The 17282-nt window shown below is 40.6% G+C and overlaps 1 protein-coding gene across 5 annotated transcripts in view; it reads right to left on the bottom strand.

The window, feature by feature from the left end:
- EPB41L4A (erythrocyte membrane protein band 4.1 like 4A) overlaps nucleotides 1-17282 on the bottom strand; it is a 222784-nt gene that overhangs the window by 95428 nt on the left and 110074 nt on the right. For all 5 annotated transcript variants that reach the window (XM_043514706.1, XM_038402800.2, XM_038402801.2 and 2 more), the window contains 3 exons: nucleotides 10675-10762; nucleotides 8222-8310; nucleotides 7767-7830 (listed from right to left, as the gene is read on the bottom strand). In XM_043514706.1, the coding sequence (XP_043370641.1) occupies nucleotides 7767-7830; nucleotides 8222-8310; nucleotides 10675-10762 (241 nt within the window). The remainder of the gene's footprint in view (nucleotides 1-7766; nucleotides 7831-8221; nucleotides 8311-10674; nucleotides 10763-17282) is intronic.

Genomic DNA, 17282 nt, shown 5'->3' on the forward strand with positions numbered 1-17282 from the left:
GGCATTTCACTCAAGTCACTGTACCTTTTAATTTCTGTTTAACTAACCTCCTCATTTTTGCAGAGTTGCCCTTTCTGAAATTAAATGCCACAGTGTTGGGCTGCTGAGGTGTTCTTCCCACCACAGGAATGTTAAATGTTATTTTTTATTATCACCATTTCCAAGCAGTCCTATTATAGTTACTCCTTGGACCAGATCCTGCACTCCACTCGGGACTAAATTGAGAATTGCCTCTCTCCTTGTGAATTCCTGTACCAGCTGCTCCATGAAGCACTCATTTAAAGTATCGAGAAATTTTATCTCTGCATTTCGTCCTGAGGTGACATGTACCCAGTCAATATCGGGATAATTGAAATCCCCCACTATTACTGAGTTCTTTATTTTGATAGCCTCTCTAATCTCCCTTAGCATTTCATAGTCACTATCACTGTCTTGGTCAGGTGGTCAATAATAGATCCCTACTGTTATATTCTTGTTATAGCATGAAATTACTATCCATAAAGATTCTATGGAACATGTGGATTCATTTAAGTTTTTTACTTCATTTGAGTCTACATTTTCTTTCACATTGTCAGTATGAAACATTTTGAGTTTTCATTTTGAAATGACTTTGTTTTGTTTGTTTTAAATTGTGAGTTATTTTATAATGCAACAAAAATTTAGAATAAAATCAAATGTTTCAATTTTCTCAAAACAAAACATTTTGATCAATCTGAAACAATGGGTTTTTTCAGAATTTTCTTTTGCTGAGAATTTGGATATTTTCAGGTTTCGTTCTTTTTAAAAACGAATCAAAATTTCAAAATGCTTTGCAAAATGGAATTTCCATCCTCTGCACAGCTCTAGTTTCAAGAAGGAAAATAGTGAAAGTAGTACAGCAAGATATTCTGCATATATAAATACTTTTCATGTGCACTATTCATAGAACCTGTCAAAGACCTGCTACAGTCAAGATTTAAGGGTACCTTCTCCTGTAAGTGGGTTTAATTCACTCTCACATACACAAGCCACTTCCACATACCACGCCCAAATAAAAGGGGCTGGAAGAAAGAACAATGCTGGGGTGTATGTATACTGAACAAACATCCCAACCTGTCCAGAGCAGATACATATCCTCTTTGCAGTTGCTGTACCAGAGTCTGATTTCTGCACGCTGGTCTAAAAACATTCCTTGCCATGAATCACAGAATATCAGGGTTGGAAGGGACCAATCCCCAACGAAATCATCCCAGCCAGGGCTTTGTCAAGCCTGACTTTAAAAACCTCTAAGGAAGGAGATTCCACTACCTCCCTAGATAATCCATTCCAGTGCTTCACTGCCCTCCTAGTGAAAAAGTTTTTCCTAGTATCCAACCTAAACCTCCCCCACTGCAACTTGAGACTATTACTCCTAGTTCTGTCATCTGGTACATCCAAGAACAGCCTAAATCCATCCTCTTTGGAACCCCCTTTCAGGTAGTTGAAAGCAGCTATCAAATCCCCCCTCATTCTTCTCTTCTGCAGACTAAATAATCCCAATTCCCTCAGCAATTCCTCATAAGTCATGTGCTCCAGCCCCCTAATCATTTTTGTTGCCCTCCACTAGATGCTTTTCAATTTTTCCACATCCTTTTTGTAGTGTGGGGCCCAAAATTGGACACACTACTCCAGATGAAGCCTCACCAATGCCAAATAGAGGGGAATGATCATGTCCCTCAATCTGCTGGCAATGCCCCTACTTATACAGCCCAAAATGCTATTAGCCTTCTTGGCAAAAAGGGCACACTGTTGACTCATATCCAGCTTTTTGTCCACTGTAACCCTAAGTCCTTTTCTGCAGAATTGCTCTTAGCCACTCGGTCCCCAGTCTGTAGCAGTGCATGGGATTCTTCTGTCCTTAACTGCAGGACTCTGCATTTGTCCTTGTTGAACCTCATCAGATTTCTTTTGGCCCAATCCTCTAATTTGTCTAGGTCCCTCTGTATCCTACCCCTACCCTCTAGCGTATCTACCACTCCTCCCAATTTAGTGTCATCTGCAAACTTGCTGATGGTGCAATCCTTGCCATCCTCCAGATCGTTAATGAAGATATTGAACAAAACCAGCCCCAGGAACAACGCTTGGGGTACTCCGCTTAATACCGGCTGCCAACTAGACATGGAGCCATTGATCACTACCCGTTGAGCCTGACGATCTAGCCAGCTTTCTATCCACCTTACAGTCCATTCATCCAGTCCATACTTCTTTAACTTGCCGGCAAGAATACATGCCAACTGGATACATGTAATCACGGTCTTTTTCCATTCCTTAGCCCATTCCTTCAGCCCCTTTCTGTAGTGGCCTATGCATCACTAGTGTGGAACCCAGTTCTGTCACATTCAGGAGATGCAGCGTCCTCTGTGCACCCACTGAACAGTTACCCATTCACATGTAGTGTAACCACAATGATTCTGCTGCACTGGGGGATTTTCTGTGTCCATCTATGTTCCTGGGTGAATTTCAATAAAAGTGCGCACAGCTGACATTTACCCTAACGATGATTGCACACAGAAACAATCAGACCCTGTAGTTTTCCCAAGGGTAGCTCAACCAAAATATACTTGTTTATTGTCAGAATTTGTCTTAACTTTATTTGTCTTACCTAGAGACTGTTCCTTTGCAATCTATAAATGGGAAAGGCTCACTCCTTCACGTTGCTATTTAAAGCTTTCATGGAATGCTTAACACATGCTCTTACTTCTGAGCATAGTTCAAGTTGAGGGACAATGTTATATTGATCCACTGACTAACATCACTGCAAGAAAATTTCTGCCAGCTGATCGAAGTAATTGGTCTCTTATGCAATGGTAAGCCAGGGACAGTGAAATACTATTTTTGCCATTTATTAAAAACATGAGAAAAAATAATGTAGAAAGTGTAATGGAGAAAAAAATTAAAAGATACAGGATATAAATTAGGTGTACATTAAATCCAATTACCTTATAGTAATATTAGTACACAGCAGAAATGGGTTTAAGAAATAGAGTAGAGTAAACAAGTCATAATTATACAAGTGGTTTTCAGGGAACAGAACTGCTGAAGCACTACAGATCTCAGTATAAGAAACAAAGAAGGTGAAGCTCTTAATTTCATTATAAATGCAGGAAGTAAATATTTTGTGCTTGTTGAAACACTGACTTTATGAAAAGCCAAATGATGTAAACAACAGGCTCACTAGCATCAATGATAAATAATTTTCTCTAACACAAAAACTCCATATTGTAATCTTTAACCTGCCTGAGGACAGTGCTCTGTATATTTGGGCTGAAATTTGTCAATCCAGCTAGGGATTTGGATGTCCATTTCCATTAATTTTCCATTAATTTCAATTAATTTTAATGTCCATTAATTTGAATGGGCATCCAAATCCTTTAGACAGCTCTGAAAATCTCAACCTTAATTTTCATTTGCCTCAAGGAGAAACTGAAAACAAGCAAGGTTTTCCATTAAGTAACTGTTAACATGCAGCACCACTGCACAAAGTACTAAAAGCAACAAAGAGACTATTCTCCCTACATTGGTATAACTGTGAAAAGTGGGTTTGATTGCTTTTAATTTACATCTGCCAATAGTTGAAAATATAAATTAAAGCCTAAAATTATAACTATGTTTACAGACTTTCCATTGTGATATTAAAACTATGTTCTACATAAAGCATTTAATATATTCAAGAATAGTTTGTTATTTTTATAATTATTATTAATTATTATTATTATAGGGCATTAATTCACTTACTTCATTATGGACTACATCATCAAACAGTAATTGGAACAAAATAGAACATGGTTTTACAAAAGGTAGATTGTGCCAGACGAACCTTATCTTCTTGAGAAGATAACTGATTTTTTAGACAAAAGAAATGCAGTAGCTCTAATCTACCTGGATTTCAGTAGGGTATTTGATACAGTTTAACATGGGAAATTATTAGTTAAATTGGAGAAGATGGGGATTAATGTGAGAATTGAAAGGTGGATAAGGAACTGGTTAAAGGGAGACTACAAGGAGTCATACTGAAATGTTAACTGTCAGTCTGGAGGGAGGTTACTGAAGGAGTTCCTCAGGGATCAGTCTTGGGACCAATCTTATTTAACATTTTAATTCATAACTTTGGCACAAGAAGTGGGAACATGCTAATAAAATTTGCAGATGACAAAGTTGCCAATTGCCAATACGGAGGAGGACAGGAATACAAAAAAGACAGTAGAAATGGGATGAAATCTAATAGTGCAAAGTCATGCACTTAGGGGACTAACAACAAGAACTTTTGCTATGAGCTGGGGACGTATCAGTTGGAAGCAACAGATGAGGAGAAAGACCCGAGTGTATCGGTTGATCACAGGATAAATATGAGCTGCCAAAATGATTTGGCCATGAAAAAGGCTAAAACAATCCTAGGATGCATCAGACAACGTATTTCCAGTAGAGATGAGGAAGTGTTATTGCACTCATATAAGGCACTGGTGAGACCTCAGCTGGAATATTATGTGCAATTCTGGTCTCCCACATTTAAAAAGATGAATTCAAACTGGGAGAGGTTCAGAGAAGGCCTATTAGGATGATCAGAAGAATGGAAAACCTACCTTATGAGAGGAGACTCAAGGGGGCTGGCTTGTTTAACCTAACAAAACAAAGACTGAGGGGAGATATGGTTGCTTTCTAGTAATACATCAGAGGGATAAACACCAGGGAGGGAGAGAAGTTAAGTGCCAATGATGACACAAAAACAAATGGATATAAACTGGCCATCAACAATTTTAGGCTTGAAATTAGATGAAGGTTTCTATCCATCAGAGGAGTGAAGTTCTGGAACAGCCTTCCAATGGAAACAGCAGGGGCAAAAAACCTAACTGCTTCAAGATGGAGCTTGATACATTTATAGAGGGGATGGCATGATGAGAGTGCCTACAATGCCACGTGGCCCATCTGCAACTGTTACTAGCAAAAATCCCCAACAACTAGAGATGGAGCAGTAGATGGGGAGGGCTCTGAGTTACTCCAGAGAATTCTTGCCAAGGTGTCTGGCTGGTGGGACTTCCAATATGCTCAGGGTTCAACTGATCGCCATATTTGCAGTCAGGAAGGAATTTCCCTCAGGTCAGACTGGCACAAATACTGTTTTTTTTTTCACCTTCCTCTGCAGCATGGGGCATCGGTCACCTGCTGGTTTAAACTAGTGTAAATGGTGGAGTCTCTGTAACTTGAAGTCTTTAATCATAATTTGGGTACTTCAGTAACTGAAACAGAGGTTGGGGTCTATTACAGTAGAGGGTGAGTGAAATTCTGTGGCCTGCAATGTGCAGGAGGTCAAACTAGATGATCATAATGGTCCCTTCTGGCCTTAAAGTCTATGAGAATCCTCTATGCTGTGAAGTCCTACCGAAGAGACAGGAAATTCTCATTTGTAAAATTTCGCCATCATCATCATTCTGTCAAGGGAAGTTAGGAGAACTCCATTTAATTAACATCCATTTCTCAAAAAAAAAATAAAAAAAAAAAAAAAAAAAATCTAGAGACAAAGCATCACCGCCAATTACTTTTAACTCTATATTTATCTAAATATTCTAGCAACAATTTAAATTTTTTCTTTATTTTTAATAAAAAAATTAACAGTGTTTGTGAAAGGTGCAAAACTGGTGGCTCAAGACTGAACTTCTCTGTTCACAAAACAGAGCACAGCAACTTAAAAAAACAAATCCAAGGCAGCCATTCAGCAAGCAAGGTATTTAAGCACATGTCCAATGAAGCATGTGAGGAGCCCCATGAGGTATGCATTCATGATTACAGGTACTGATAGTCACAGTGTTGTGCCTCAATGTATCATCTGAGAAGTAAACAGACAAAATACTGAATCTAAATAAGTCAGGAATATTCTCTATGGTAATTCAGATGTTTAAAGCTAGGCATGTGTTTATTGCTGAATTGGGGTCTCAGTTCACTATGGGCCTGATCCAAAGCCCTGTGAAGTCAATGGAAGTCTTTCCATTGACTCAAATAGACAGTTGATCTGGTCCTACAATGCAACATTTGTGATGGTGTTGTTTGTACTATCAACATTCTTAGCCCATTCATTCACTTAGGCAATAATTCATGACTGATAAATTCGAGCCTTATCCTGCAAACCCTTATTCATGTGATGAATCCTCGTTTATGTGAGTAGCCACAATGAACTGAACTGATACTCAAGTAAGGGGTTTCAGGATTCGATGCTAATGTAGAACTCCCCATTATTTCACACACTTCAGCATTTGGCTGTAAAATTTCATCATTTCTTAGACTGTATAAGAGCATAATAATATCCAATTATCACCATTCCTTGTTCGCGTTTGTGTTTTAGGCACATCACTTCAATTTGTGTTTCAAGGATCCAGTACGAACACCTGCAGACACCACCATGCACACACCCATACATTCCCTAGTCCAAAAAGGAAAAGCAGCTGTCAAGAGAGTACTAACCCAGAGTTCATATGGTTTGCTTGAACGTTTTAGAAAAGCAGATTGAAACTACTGTACCTATAATGCTAATGCTAATTGTCAGTATCTTTCTGGTAACTGAGGTGCCTGGAAATGAATGCAATATTCCAGGTGTGGTCACACTATATCTGTAAGGAAAAGGAATAGTCCCTTCCTCCTCCAGGGTAGGATGTCTCCCAGAATATAGCACAATGCAGAAGTGGCATTTTTTGCACCCGTATCATATTGCAAATTCTTGTCTCAGTTTTCCTGTGATATGACATGGTGCTGGCATTTATTCCAGGATATAAAGGGAATAAAATAAATTTGGGAATATCCTATAATATGATGTTGGAATTTAGGAGCAGGCAAGCCACCCTGGCCAGCTTTGCTTATCTGTGTGTGTAGCTGCATAAATCAGCATTATGATGATATAGAATCAGAAAGATAAGACAACTGACAATTATTTATTTCATCAACCAATCTCCTTTGTATTAACAAAAAACCATATGTATCAAAAACAGGAAGGTGGATATGTTGGGACATTCTGGCATCTCCCTATACTGTCAGAATACATAGTATTGCAATAGCACTTCAAAGAAGCATTAGTTGCAGTGCAGATTTTAATGATCTTTCACACCCTTGTTCTTGCTGTTCTATTAAAGAGTTTTCTAAAAATACCTGTCAGGGCTTGAAACTGCCAAATGCCATCAGGGAGATGGCCTATTATGAGCACAATATAGAACTTTCAACAAGTTTATGAGTCAACTACACTGTAAACCTATGTCTCCTTTCTCAAGCTTCCAGATTTCCCATTCAGTTTGTTAAACATCTGAAATAATTCCAGGCATTTCACATAAATACATACTACATACATGTGCCATCAGATAGTAACTACAGCATTACCTATATGTAATTTACTTTAAAGTAGAACTCAGACTTGTTTGTACATGAATAGGCATTCTGCAATATTCTAAATCACAGGCCTTACTGATGGCATAGAAGAACAAATCTTGATAATATACTATAAAGTCCCATTCTGATCTGCTTCAATAGGGCTTTCCTGCCTTCCCTGCAAAGTGAAAAATTGGCAGGGGGAACAAGAGAAAACTTAACCCTAACTACAAATACCCATCAAGAAAGATTAGATTTGGAAATACATTTAAATATAAGAAGAGTTTCTGTGGCAGTGATTAAAAGCAAAACTGGAAATAATAGTTTCATTTCCCTGAACACACCAAACTCTTAACTTGGTAAGTTTCACAGTTTCTTCCTTCAGACTTGAAATAAAAACTTACATCTTTTCCCAGCACTCTAAGTTCAAACTGCATTTCCTTAAAGTGAACCTTTGTAATTCTAGGCCTAAATGTTGAAAAAAAGATAAAGAGAAGTGTTATGGTATTTAAATCCAACACATCAGAAACACACAAAGAAGAAACAAAAAAAATTGAAAGGAGAGTTTCAGTAAGCCATTCATACATGATCATTTTTACCAATGCTCCACATATATTACTCAAGAAAAAAGTGATACTTAAACACTTTAATGTGAGTGGGGAAAGTTAAAACCATTTCTTACAATATTAGAAATAGAACAGACAATTTAATCTAGACAGAAAGATCCATGATTCCAACAAGTACATCAGTTTAGTTCTTATAAAACTAACCAGTCATATCATACATATATTCAGTATTGTTTATTTTTCCTTTTAGCCACATTATTTTAATACAGTCTGCAATATTATGTTGTACATACCAGAAATACTTCCCTACTTGTTTTTTATTCTTGTAAACAACAACTCCTACAGGTGTTAATCCTAAAAAATATTCAGACTTGTTTTCACCCTGGAAAATAGAACAGATGTCATTTTATTACTTACAACCACAATTTTATTTTTATAGATATCATCTAAGAAGCAGTGTGGCCTGGTAAATAGAGCACTGATGTGGGACTGAGGAGAAATGGGTTCTATTACTGGCTCTACTGATGGGTAACTTTGGGAAAGTCACTTTAACCACTCTGTGCCTCAGTCTCCTCATCTATAAAATGGAGATGATACTGACCTCCTTTGTAAAGCTCTTTGAAATCTGCTAATGAAAACCTCTGTATAAGTGGTTATAATGATCATCATCATCTTAGTAAGCTAAACACCCAAACCTATAAAATTCTTTCTTCCTTGAGTAACTTTACTCATGGGAGTAATCCTATAAACTTCAGTGGGATTGCTCTCATAAGTAAGGATTACTTACATGAATCAGGTAAGAGAAACAATTCATCAACTAAATTGCCATATTTCTCTTCTTTAAAAATCTTAAGAAAGTAATTACAGTCAAAACTTCACACTGCATAAGATACAGTATTTACTCATAATGTAAATATATTTCTGAATGCTAGAATAGGTTCATTCTACCATACCAACCAAGACACATGAACCATCAGTCTGCTCAACTAACTTCTGGTCCCTGCAGAACTGAAAAATGTAATGATCATATTGGGAAACCATGTAGGGGTCAAAAACTGTAATCAAAAGAAGACACAGAAAATGACAACGAGTCATCTCCCTGATCTAATCAGCATCCATGTTCCACATTAAATAAAAGCCATTTTTAAATACTACTAGTTAACCACACCATGTGTAAGGAGGTAGGAGCTACCAGTGTGCAAGGCACAAGAAAGGGACTTCCAACAGAAGAGAGGTCTCTTGAAATATTCTACAGACTGTTCTTCTGAACCCACACTTTCTTGGTACTCTCCTTCAGACAAATGTCCAACTAATTTTTTAACGAGCACCATGCCAACCCACCCATTAAAAAATTATTTCCTACCTTAAAATTGTATTGCTGCAAAATGCTCCACCAATCTGAAATTAATTTGCTGCTCCTTCATCTCCCAAAGACTGATCTGCTGACTTAGATTTCTTCTACCTGGCCCACCCCTGTGCGCAGCCCAGCCACAAAGGCCAAAGTTTTTCACAAATGAACATGGACTTCCCACCATGTCATGGACAAATGAACATGCACTTTCAGGAAGATCTGGGGCATGAGGGTCTCCATTTTTCCATTGGAAAAGAAAGGATCTCATGAGGGAGGATAAAAGGTACAAAACCCAGAGAATAAATCCCCTATCAAGACATGACACTCAACAAATGCCATAACTCTTGAATTAAGGTGTATAATGCTAGTCTGACCTGCTTTCCTGTAACATGACTGGAGACACCTTCTCCTTACTGAAACACTGTTGCCCTCATGATGCTGGAGAGGGTTCCTAAATAAACCAACTGCAATGAGGGATTCAGAGCACTTTTCTCACAATGGATGACAAAGCCCATGATAAGGAGGGACCCAGTTCCTTCCTCATATGAAATACTTCTTAAGTTGTTGGGGTCTATATAGCCAATCAACTTGGTACAGGATAACATGAAAATTCTGATGGCAAATTGCAGCTGCCTCGACAATTCATGGTAAATATTCAAAATCACACAGGATGAAATCCTGAAGGGAAGAGATGAGAACTGACAAGAAATAGTCTCTAAGCCAAGCCAAGATATTTGTGGTGAGACTCTGACTGGAACAAGGAGGAAAACATCCTTTATTAATACTATATAGCCTCCTGGCTCTACCAAGGCTGTTACTTAGTGTTTCAGTTTCAAAGCATTTGTAGGCCATGAAGAATTTGAGTCTTTTGAGGTTTAAAACCCCCTGATATTTTGGGCAGGGCACCAAAGAGAAATAAAACTTTCTGAAACCTTTGTAGGGTTTACACTGAATCCCTACTGAGAATCTCATAAACAATGTATTTTCACCATAATTTTCTTGGATCCATCAGTATTGGGCAAGAGTTAAAATGATTGCTGGGAGTGACTCAGTAACGTTCTATTGGCATCCAGCTGCAATCATGGATAGAAATCAGTCGTATGTTTTCACAACACGCTAACCTGTGTTCCCTGTGGGTTATAGGGCTCAGCTACATTTCTAGCATCAGAAAGATTCCTTTGTTTCTTCAGGAAATTCCTTTATGCTGGGCTCTGCTTTTGCTAAGGAAAATGTAGTGGAATTTTTACCTGAATCCAAATTTTGCTGCAGAATTATCAAAACTTACTCAATCCCTAGTGACTTCTGCCCCATCCCCAGTTTTCCATTTAAGTTTAGAAGACTTTTTGTCATGCCATCAAATTTAAAATATTTAGCTTCAAGTAAAGCAGTACTTACATAGACAGGATGGAGATCTACTCCATACATTTCCAGTGATTTGGCCACTCCTAAGTAATTCAGCTCTGCCTCAGCAGGAACCTGACCCCTGTAAACAGCATAATGAATAAGAACGCTGCCTCTCAATTCAATGCTACAACAGTTGTTAAAATAAATCGTATTAACATAGCTTGTTGAATAGGTAAGCAATGCTTCCGTGATATTGACTTAGACCTTCGTTCACTGCATGGCACTGTGCTCCTACTTGCTCCAGATAAAATGGGTTCAGCGTTCACTGTGTCAGCTACATGCTGTTACCTTATATATTAAATATTAAATTGATGTTAACTACAGTGGCAAAACTTTTGTCTACCTGCTGCTAACTCCCAAAAATACTCCTGCTGCTGTCCCAAAAATACTTCACAGCATTCATCTTCAGGCCTAAAAAGCAAAAAGGTCTTATTTTAAATAACTGCATCACTACTATAAATCAGCAAGAGAAAGAGAGACTATTTAAGGGGTGATTTTCCTATAGCAGTGCTAAAGCTGGCAGATATCGTGACGAAGGCATCAAGAATTTCATGAGTTCAGATAAGATATTCCCTTCTCAATAAAGATTTGCCTAAAGAAAGGCAGGCCCTCTGGAAACCTTAACCTTCTACTGCAAAAACTCAGTTTGGAGTCTACTGCAGGATAGTATCACAAATTATCTGCAGGAAACCGAATCTCCTTCTCCATGTAAGTATCATTGCAGCAACCAGCAACTTTCACTAGTTATATACTGTAGAGAAATAATGGAGAAAAACAGAAACCTAGGTATGAATTTAACACCATTGAGGAGGTATTTATTACTTTGCATAAAAATATGAGTAAATCCAAAGCCTTTAACAATGTACACATCCTCAGTGTTTAATTTTACTCTTCCCTTAATAACTATCATAGATGCAACATACTGAATAAGGCTCTCCGTTGTAAGGCTGAAGTAATACTTCTGAAATCTCATTCCCAACTGGGATTTACCATACTTCCGTTAATTACTCAGTAGCATTCATATAAACGTTATTGAGACTAACTTATGAATATACCAGCATCAGTTCAAAAGGATTCATCAATGTGTATTCCAAAGACACTTCACATCTTATGCTTTAGCCTGCAAATGTTGCCTTGGTGAAATGTTTCACTCCTGTGTTTAATATCATCCATATCCAAGATGTGATATGGGGCCCAAGATCTTGTAATAAGATTTCAAAAATCCTGTAATACATGCTGTCTCTCTTTTTCTTATCTCCCCATTCCTTTCTTTTGGTTAAGAAGAGTGGAGATCTAATTAGCTGGTGTCTTCCCAGGCTGGCACTCCCTGTGTTTGCTTTATGTGTGACAGGGAAGAGATGTGTGCAATGTAGAGGCAAAAATGGTAGTGAAATGCCAGCCTCCAGCATGAATACAGAAACCGCCCATGGATATATAAATGGCTCCATCTGTACTGTAGATAGAGGTTGCGCCTCTGTGTGGATGGAGCAGTAGAGATAATGATTGTAGACTTCTACCTCCTTATCAAAATTTAGGAGCTGAAGCAAGTTGAGGCTAAGCTTAGCTCCCATTTACAAGAGTTCATGGGTAAGAGGAGGATCCAAAGCCCACTACAGAGAAACCTTGAAAGGGCAAGATTTCTTTCTTGGTGGATTTTTGGTTCACTGCTGTATTTACTAATATGCAGCAGGGTCATATGTATTTCCCAATTCTGTGGTTATGGAATCTGCCACAGGAATCACTTCTTATACACCCCATACTGCAAAATTTTGCTCCAGACTTTGATTTTTCATTTAAAAAAAAATTATATTTCTAGCCCTCATAATTGTGAAACAAAATGTTCACTGAAGCACTGTTTTCTTCAGAGTCTGCAGACAATCTGAAACAGCACAAAAAGGTGTGAATTGCCACTCATCTCAATGAGTTAACTCTAAAATCTATCAATCAATGACAATTTAAATGTCAACACTGCTAACTATAAAAAGAAAAAGAAGTACTTGTGGCACCTTAGAGACAAATTTATTTGAGCATAAGCTTTCGTGAGCTACAGCTTATTTCATGTAAATATTTCATTTCTGATTTTGTTTGCAAAAACATCATGCTAAATAACATGCTTCTACCACAATTCCAAACTGCCTCTCAACCTGTCAAATGCCTCAACTGTCCATTCAGTAACCATATATTTGGAAAAATCTCTAAAGAGGAAAGGCACTGCTCTGTGAAGATGTAAACTGTGGCTAGTACAGAACACAAACAGAGTCTTTCCCAGCATACAGGAAACAGGGTGAGGGGAGAGCTAGATGTAGAAACTTTTCACTGAAAACATTCTCAAACCTTCAATATTTCATCATATCTTCCAAGTTAAAATGAAGGGATCCAGTGTAGCTCTATAATTCAACTCAAAGTTTTAAACCTTCTCTCAGTATACACCATTTTCCAAACTTCACAATGTTACTTAGAATCGTAGAAATGTAGGGCTGGAAGGAATTTCCAGAAGCCATCAAGCCCAGCTCCCTGTACTGAGGTAGGATCAAGTAAATCTCCGATAAGGTTTTTGTATAACCTGCTCTTGAGAACTTGCAACGATGGGGATTCCATAGCCTCCCTTGGAAGTCTGTTCCAGAGCTTAACTGCCCCAATAGTTAGAAAGTTTTTTCCTAATATCTAACCTAAATCTCCCTTGCCGCAGATTAAGCCCATTATTACTTGTCTTACCTGCAATGGACATGGAGAACAATTGATCACAGTCCACTTTATAACAGCCCTTAACATATTTGAAGACTGTTATCAGGTCCCCACTCAGTCTTCTTTTCTCCAGACTAAACATGCCCAATATTTAAAATATTTCCTCATAGGTCAGGTTCTCCAAATCTTTTATCATTTTTCTTGCTCTACTCTGGACTTTCTCCAGTTTTTCCACATCTTTCCTAAAGTGTAGCACCCAGAACTGGAAACAATACTCCAGATAATTGGGACAATTACCTCCCATGTCCTACATACAAAACTCCTGTTAATCCACCCCAGAATGATATAAGACTCATTCAATTAGTGATCCATTATAAACCCAGATCTTTTCAGCTGTAGAGCCTATCACTTAGCAAGTTATCCCCCATTTTGTAATTATGCATTTAGTTTTTCCTTCTCACATGAATACATTGCACTTATCTTTATTGAATTTCATCTTGTTGAATTTAGACCAGTTCTGGAATTTGTCAAGATCATTTTGAATGCTAATCCTGTCCTCCAAAGTGTTTGCAACCTCTCCCAGCACGGTGTCATTCAGAAGTTTTATAAGCATGCTCTCCACTCTATTGTACAAGTCATTTATGAAAATATTAAACAGTCCCTGAGCCAGGACTGACCCCTGGGGCTCCACTAACCCACCTTCTCAGTTTGACAATAAACCCGTTTTGACAGTGATAACTACTCATTGAGTACAGTCTTTCAACTAATTATAGTAATCACTTTATAGTAATTTCATCTAGACCACTAGTCTAGGCTAGTTTGCTTATGAGAATGCCATAGGACGGTGTCAAAAGCCTTCCTAAAATCAACTATCCTAATCACTAGGCCAGGAACCCTGTCAAAAAAAGGAAATTTGACAGTGACTGGGACTTGGTGCCCCCTTGCCAGTTTATGTACGACACTGCAGTGGTATTGTCAGAGGAACTGAATGTGTTGGGCTCAGATGAGGGGCAGGAATGCACAGTAGGATAAGTGGACCGCTCAAAGCTCTAGGATGTTGATGCGCTGCATCCATGTCCCTTGCACAGCATGTCCATCAAGGTGGGCACCCCAACCGGCTAGAGGTGTGGTGATGGTGGCTGTGGGGGCAGATGTGGTGAAGGGGGTGACTAGCAACACCTTGGCAGGATTGGTCCACCACAGTAGGGAGGTCCAGACCAGATGTGGGACAATCAGGGTGACATCCAGGTGAGTCTGCAGACTTATAGGAGCCACAGTTGTAGACAGCGCAGGTGTAGGCAGGCAGGCAGCATTACATGGATACAGGCCACCATGTGGCCAAGGAGGCAGAGACAATGCTGCAATATGGGGTGTGGAGTGCAGCGTAGGGCTACCATGAGGGCTGTCAGGGTAGCAAAATGGTCCGCTGGGAGGAAGGCCCAAGCTGTCATGAATCCACGGAATCCAATTAAATGAATTGTCTGCGTTGGAACAAGCACGGATTTCTCCTCGTTGATACAGATGCCAAGAGTGGCATGGAGTAAGTGAAGGGCGCAGATGGACGACAACATTTTGGTGAGGGTTCACACCACTGGTAGCCAGTTGTCTAAGTAAGAGAACATAGGGTACTCCTATTGTCGCAGTTGGGCTAAAATGACCACAGAGACCTTGGTATAAACCCTCGGGGCCGTCAAGAAGCTAAAAGGAAGAACTCAAAGGGTGGTGTTTGTCGCCCACGCAGAAATGAAGAAACTTGCAATGGGCCAGATGGATGTCAATGTGGAAATAAGCATCTTTCATGTTGAGGGGCGTGAACCACACCCCAGGGGAAGGGAGGGGATATTTGATGGAAACATCATCATACAGAACTTGGTCTTCTTGATGACAGTGTTGAGTAGTCAGAGACTGAGTACAGGGCAGAGACCTCCCTTTTTTGAGATGAAAAAAGTACAAGAAGTAGAAGCCCTTGCCAACGAAGGGGCCAGCCACTAGTTCGATCGCACCCTTCCTCAGGAGGTTGTCTGCCTCATGTAGGAGGCTGTGAAAAAAGAGAGACTCCCAGGAGGTGCTGGGGGGAAGGGGCGGTGGGAGTGGAAGGTAAGGAACTTGATAGAGTAACAATGTTATAGAATCTCTAGGACCCAACAGTCCATGGTGACCTCAACCCAGTTGTGGGCAAATAGGGCAAGATGACCTCAAAGGTGGTAGAGGGGACCAGAGATAGCAATGTGGGGAGCTCTCGACATGCATGTCAAAACTGGGCCTTTGTTTGATGCCATAGTACAGCTGAGGAGGTGGCAGTAGGTGATGGTCACGGATGCTGTGATCTTGTGGGGCCGTCGTGCAGGCTCCTGATACTGGGTGTAAGCATGCTGGTAGGGTGCGAGGAGCCTGGTCAGAAAGATGGCCTGTGTTGCTTTCAACAAAGCACTGGGGTGTAAATCCTGAGAGACTAGAATGTCACTCTTAAGTCTTTCAGGGAGTGGGGGGACTCATCCGTCTTCACCAAGAACAACTTGTCCTCATCGAAGGGGAGGTCCTCGATCGTGGTCTGGACCTCCCTGGGGAAGCTGTAGGATTGCCGCCAGGAGGCTCATCGTACGACAATGCCCGTGGCAAGAGAGCGGGAGGATGCATCTGCTGCATGCACAGCAGCTTGGAGGCTACCCTTGGCCGTCAGGTGGCCTTCCTCCTCTAGAGTCTAGAATGGCTGTTGCTTGTCCTGTGGCAAATCCTCCAGGAACTCTACTAGCTTGTCATAGTTACTAAAGTCATACTTGGCAAGCTGATCTTGAATATGCAGAACTGCAGGCTGCAGAGGAGTAACCATTGTGGCCAGGAGGTCAAGGCAGTTTGCTGAACCATCCAGGGGTGGAGGTATGGGAGTGCTGCCTTCCATTCAGTTGCCACATGTACCACCAGCAAAGCGGGGTGGGAAAAAAGAATGTAATCCCCCTTGGATGGGATAAAATAGCTGCATTCCACCCTCTTAGGCGCAGGGGCACAGGAAGCTGGTATGTGCCAGACTGCTCGTGCAGGTTGAAGGATAGTGTCATTTATGGGCAGTGCGATGTGAGATGGTCCCCTGGTCTAGAGGATGTCCACCAGCTGGTGATGTTGATCCAGAACTTCCTCCAAAGGTATGCAAGCCCAGGGCTACCCTCTGCAGCAGCTCCTGGTATTACCCATGATCATCAGGAGGCAAGAGAACTGGGGGAATCAATGCATCAGTGGGAGAGGAGGTGGCAGCTGGCAGTCCTGGCGGAACCATTGGGATCGGCTCCCGTTCTATGTCTGCCTCTAGGTCCAAGCTGAATGGTTCCAGGATGTTCCAGGAAGGATGTGAGGCTTGTGATTGCAGATACAGAGGGTTGTATGGGTTCCAGGGTAGCCAGTGTGCCAATGGTGTCTAGTCCTGGGGTACTACAGTCCCCAAAGATCAAGGTGGCGGTGTCAAAGCACGCTGCCTGGTGCAGAAGTCATGCCAGGGAGTCTGAGCTGCGCCTGGACGTTGGGGAGAATGGCGGTTCCTCTGCTATCTGTTGCAGTCCGAAGAAATCTCAGGTAGAGGCAGAGCCGTCAGTGTGGGTGGTCCCGCAATCACCAGGTATGATCTCTAGCCCAGGATAACCGGTGTGTCCAACGGGAAACTGTAGTGTCAAGAGCAGCGGCAAGAATGGATATGGCAGGTCTAAGTGCACCATTGGGAGCAGCAGTTCGACTTGTCTGGGTGTTCAAGGTACATCCCGCTGACCACTGAAAAGGGGTGGCATGTGCGGTTAGGACTGTGGGGATTCCAGTCATACCAGGGGTGCATGCTGCAGAGGGCTGTCCCTTGGTACAGCCGGTGCAGTTGCTAGTGGTGCCGATACTTCTTTCTTCCTTTTGGCTTTACCCTCTGCATGGGTAAGCTT

This window comes from Dermochelys coriacea, chromosome 5, assembly GCF_009764565.3.
Source record: "Dermochelys coriacea isolate rDerCor1 chromosome 5, rDerCor1.pri.v4, whole genome shotgun sequence".
NCBI lineage: Eukaryota > Metazoa > Chordata > Testudines > Dermochelyidae > Dermochelys > Dermochelys coriacea.